The 4,454-nt window shown below is 43.2% G+C and overlaps 1 protein-coding gene across 1 annotated transcript; it reads left to right on the top strand.

Annotated features, from left to right (window-relative positions):
• The first annotated feature begins 1,416 nt into the window (after positions 1-1,416).
• Positions 1,417-2,429, top strand: OXGR1 (oxoglutarate receptor 1). The gene is given in 2 exon segments (XM_005904437.2): positions 1,417-1,747; positions 1,750-2,429. Coding segments are annotated over 2 exon segments (1,011 nt in total).
• The last annotated feature ends 2,025 nt before the right edge of the window (positions 2,430-4,454 follow it).

The raw sequence follows: 4,454 nt of genomic DNA on the forward strand, positions 1-4,454 counted from the left end.
ATGTCCAGTGTTCAGTCACACCCCTTCCTATTGCACCCCTCATTTAGGGCCATCCCGACTGAGAGGTGCAGAGTGAGGCAGTTTGGAAAGAGAATGCATTCTAAGTCAGACAAACGGAGGTTCGAATCCCACCTGTGCCACTAGATGTTATCAGGAATAGGTTGCAGTTTAAGTCTCTTCTGTAAAATAGAGATAAGAAGAAATATTTCTCAGCTTTTTGTCAAGTTTAGAGGTAATACTGTGGTGAAGCGCCTCATGGGTGATTATTTTGTTTTGGTGACTGAATCTTTTTTTAATTTTTATTTTATATTGGAGCATAGTTGATTAATAATGTTGTGTTAGTTTCAGGTGTACAGCTAAGTGATTCCATTGTACATATACATTTATCTATTTTTTATCAAATTTTTTTTCCCATTCAGGTTATTACAGAATATGGTTCAGAGTTCTCTGTGTTATACAGTAGGTCCTTGGGGTGGGGGAGGGAGGATCGATTAGGAGTTTGGGATTGACATGTTCAGGGGGGTGCTCAGTCACTCAATTGTGTCTGGCTCTTTGTGACCCTTTGGACTATAGCCCACCAGGCTTCACTGTCCGTGGAATTTTTCAGGCAAGAATACTTGAGTGGGTTGCCATTTCCTCCTCCAGGGCATCTTCCCAACCCAGGGATCGAACCTGAGTCTCCTGCATCGCAGGTGGATTCTTTACCCGCTGAGCCATTGGGAAAGCCTAGAATTGACATGTACACACTGCTATATTTAAAACAGATAGCCTATGCATGACTAATGGTGGATCTTGTTGTGGGTAAGTCTCTAATGGTGATACCTTAGAGCTTACCCCAGTAGCAGCCTGGCTAAGCTGTTTTTCACAGCTACACGTAGGGTTTTCCACCCAAATCCTTCATTTTAATTCTTATGAATTGCATCATTTAATTCTTATGAAGTGAAGTGAAAGTCTCTCAGTTGTGTCTGACTCTTTGCAATCCCATGAACAATACAGTCTGTGGAATTCTCCAGGCCAGAATACTGGAGTGGGTAGCTGTTTCCTTCTCCAGGGGATCTTCTCAAGCCAGGATTGAACCCAGCTCTTCTGCAATGCAGGTGGATTCTTGGCCAGCTGAGCCACCAGGGAAGCCCTTTTAATTCTCACAGCATTTAACTTTTATATCATTGTTAGATGTCTTTAGTAACTTGCCTTACAGTCATTTTCTTAGAAATTCAATTTCTTCTCTTTGGAGATTAAAGAGAAAGAAGTGGCCAATTGGGGCTGTTCAAGCAGTTTTTGTTTAAAAGTGGATCATTGTTTTCATTACCCTACCATTAATGTTTTCTATTTTCCTTTATCAGCGAGTTACTTTCTCTTGGTCTGTATTGCCAAACTGAACTCTCTTGTCTTCTTGCGAGATGAAAGGAGACAGCCATGAATGAGCCACTAGATGATTTTGCAAATGCCTCTGATTTCCCTGATTATGCAGCTGCTCTTGAAAATTGCACCAGTGAAAATATCCCACTCAAGACGCACTACCTCCCTGTTATTTATAGCATTATCTTCCTGGTGGGTTTTCCTGGAAATGTGATAGCCATCTCCACGTACATCTTCAAAATGCGGCCCTGGAGGAGCAGCACCATCATCATGCTGAACCTGGCCTGCACCGACCTGCTGTATCTCACCAGCCTTCCCTTCCTGATTCATTACTATGCCGGCGGAGACCACTGGGTCTTCGGGGACTTCATGTGCAAGTTCATCCGCTTCGCTTCCACTTCAACCTGTACAGCAGCATCCTCTTCCTCACCTGCTTCAGCATCTTCCGCTACTTTGTCATCATTCACCCCACGAGCTGCTTCTCCGTCCACAAAAAGCGATGGGCCATGGTGGCCTGTGTGGTGGTGTGGATCGTGTCGCTGGTGGCCGTCATACCCATGACCTTCCTGATCACAGCTACCACCAGCACCAACAGATCCACCTGCCTTGACCTCACCAGCTCGGATGACCTCACAACCATCAAATGGTACAATCTAATTTTGACCACCACCACTTTCTGCCTCCCCTTGGTGATAGTGACGCTCTGCTATACAATGATTATCTACACCCTAACACAAGGACCTCAGACGCACAGCTGCCTGAAGCAGAAAGCGCGCAGGCTCACCATTCTGCTGCTTCTCGTGTTTTATATATGCTTTTTGCCCTTCCATATCTTGAGGGTCATTCGGATCGAATCTCGCCTGCTTTCCATTAGCTGCTCCACTGAGCATCAGATCCATGAAGCATACATCGTTTCGAGACCACTAGCTGCCCTGAACACCTTTGGTAACCTGCTATTGTATGTGGTAGTCAGCAGCAACTTCCAGCAGGCCGTCTGCTCCATGGTAAGATGCAGAGCAGGTGGGGACCTGGAGCACGGAAAGAAAGTCAGTCAAAAAAACAACCCTTGAAACACTCCATATCCTCAGCCAAATTGAAATGCTGATACTTTTATAATAACTTCTAAGAAGTCCGGACTGTCTCCCTCAGTGGGATTCTCAGTCAATACTGTGCACTCAGGTCATCATGTCCCAAAGCCATGGCGGGGCTGCTGTGAGTTCTTTGCCATCTCTTTACTGAGATCTCCCCTTGGGTAGGTATAAGAATGGGATACACACATATAAGTAAAGTATTCAGATGCCGAGTTGGAACCATGGGAACTCAGGGCCCTCTGGGAGGACATCTAGTCTCACCAGCGTTATATAAAATTACACACACACACATATTTGCACATTGTTGTTGATGTTGTTTAGTTGCTAAGTTGTATTCAACTCTTCTGCAACTCCACGAACTCCCACCAGGCTCCTCTTTCCATGGGATTTCCCAGGCAAGAATACTGGAGTGGGTTGCCATTTCCTTCTCCAGGGGATCTTCCTGACCCAGGGATCAAACCTGCATCTCCTGCTTTGGCAGGCAAATTCTTTACCACTGAGCCAGCAGTATATATATAAAAATTGAAGTTGACCTACTTGCCATAGATTTAATGCCATGATAAGAGAAAGCCAATCTTCTCACTTACATTTTTTTTTTTTTTTTGGCTCAGGTCTGTTTGTCATGAGCACCTAAACTACTCAAAGCCTTATTTGTGTATTTCTTAATATTCACTTTTTTAAAACCTCATGTCTTTAAATTTTTCTCAAAATTTGCTCTGAAATTACTAAACTGGTTTTCACTAGGCTTTAGTCAGTTTTGTAGATTAAAACAACTCAGTGTGATCAAAGATCTCCATGCAAATAGCTGAAACTAATACTTGTAAGATATTTGGGGAATTATGTTTTTATTGTTGTAGATCATTTAAAACATTGTTATTGAGGGTCTTCTCTGGTGGTTCAGTGGTTAAGACTCCATGCGTCCACTGTAGAGGGCACAAATTTGATCCTTGGTTGGGGAACTAAGATCCTGAGTGCTGTCCAGCATGACCGAAAAAAATTTTTTTAATAATTAAAAAAATAAAAATTCTTATTGAATTTATAAAATTTTTTTTAAGCTGTACTAGTAATTATCAACATTTCTTGGAGAAGGAAGAAGCACTTTGGGGGTAATAGAAGTACTTTAAAACATAATGTATATTTTTTCTTGTTTTTTTTTGGTTGTTCAGTCATGTGTCCCTTTGTGTCCCTTTAGATATAGCCAGCCAGGCTTCTCTGTCCATGGGACTTTTCAGGCAAGAATACTGGAGTATTCATTTCCTCCCCCAGGGGATCTTCCTCACCCAGGGATCAAAACCAAATCCCTCGTGTCTCCTGCATTGCAGGCTGAGCCATCGGGGAAGCCCCATGTATATATTGGGTATTAGAAGGGGAAAACAGGATGAGATGGTTGGATGGCATCACCGACTCAATGGACATGAGTTTGGGTAAACTCCGGGAGTTGGTGATGGACAGGGAGGCCTGGCGTGCTGAGATTCATGGGGTCACAAAGAGTCGGACATGACTGAGCAACTGAACAGAACTGAACTGAACACTGTTTTGATTTCTGTGAGAAAATATTCTAGGAAATACTGATTCTCCTTAGATACCTTTTCTTTTGTGTCTCTGTTGAAAATATGTTCTCTATTGTAACAGCTGAAGCAATTTCTGAATTGTGTGTACTTAATTAGCACTAAATGTAAATATTTAAGAAAATGCCTAGCCTGGATACTCAAAACTTTGGTAAATGTGTTGATACAATTAATAAACTAATTTAAAATCACTGAATAGGCTGATAATAGTTTTCTGTGAAAATGCAGCCTTGCTGCTGCTGCTGCTAAGTCGCTTCAGTCGTGTCTGACTCTGTTCGACCCCATAGACAGCGGCCCACCAGGCTCCCCCGTCCCTGGGATTCTCCAGGCAAGAACAGTGGAGTGGGTTGCCATTTCCTTCTCCAATGCGTGAAAGGGAAAAGTGAAAGTGAAGTCGCTCAGTCGTGTCCGACTCTTCGAGACCCCATGGTCTGCA

This window comes from Bos mutus, chromosome 12 (genome assembly GCF_027580195.1).
Source record: "Bos mutus isolate GX-2022 chromosome 12, NWIPB_WYAK_1.1, whole genome shotgun sequence".
NCBI classification, from domain to species: domain Eukaryota; kingdom Metazoa; phylum Chordata; class Mammalia; order Artiodactyla; family Bovidae; genus Bos; species Bos mutus.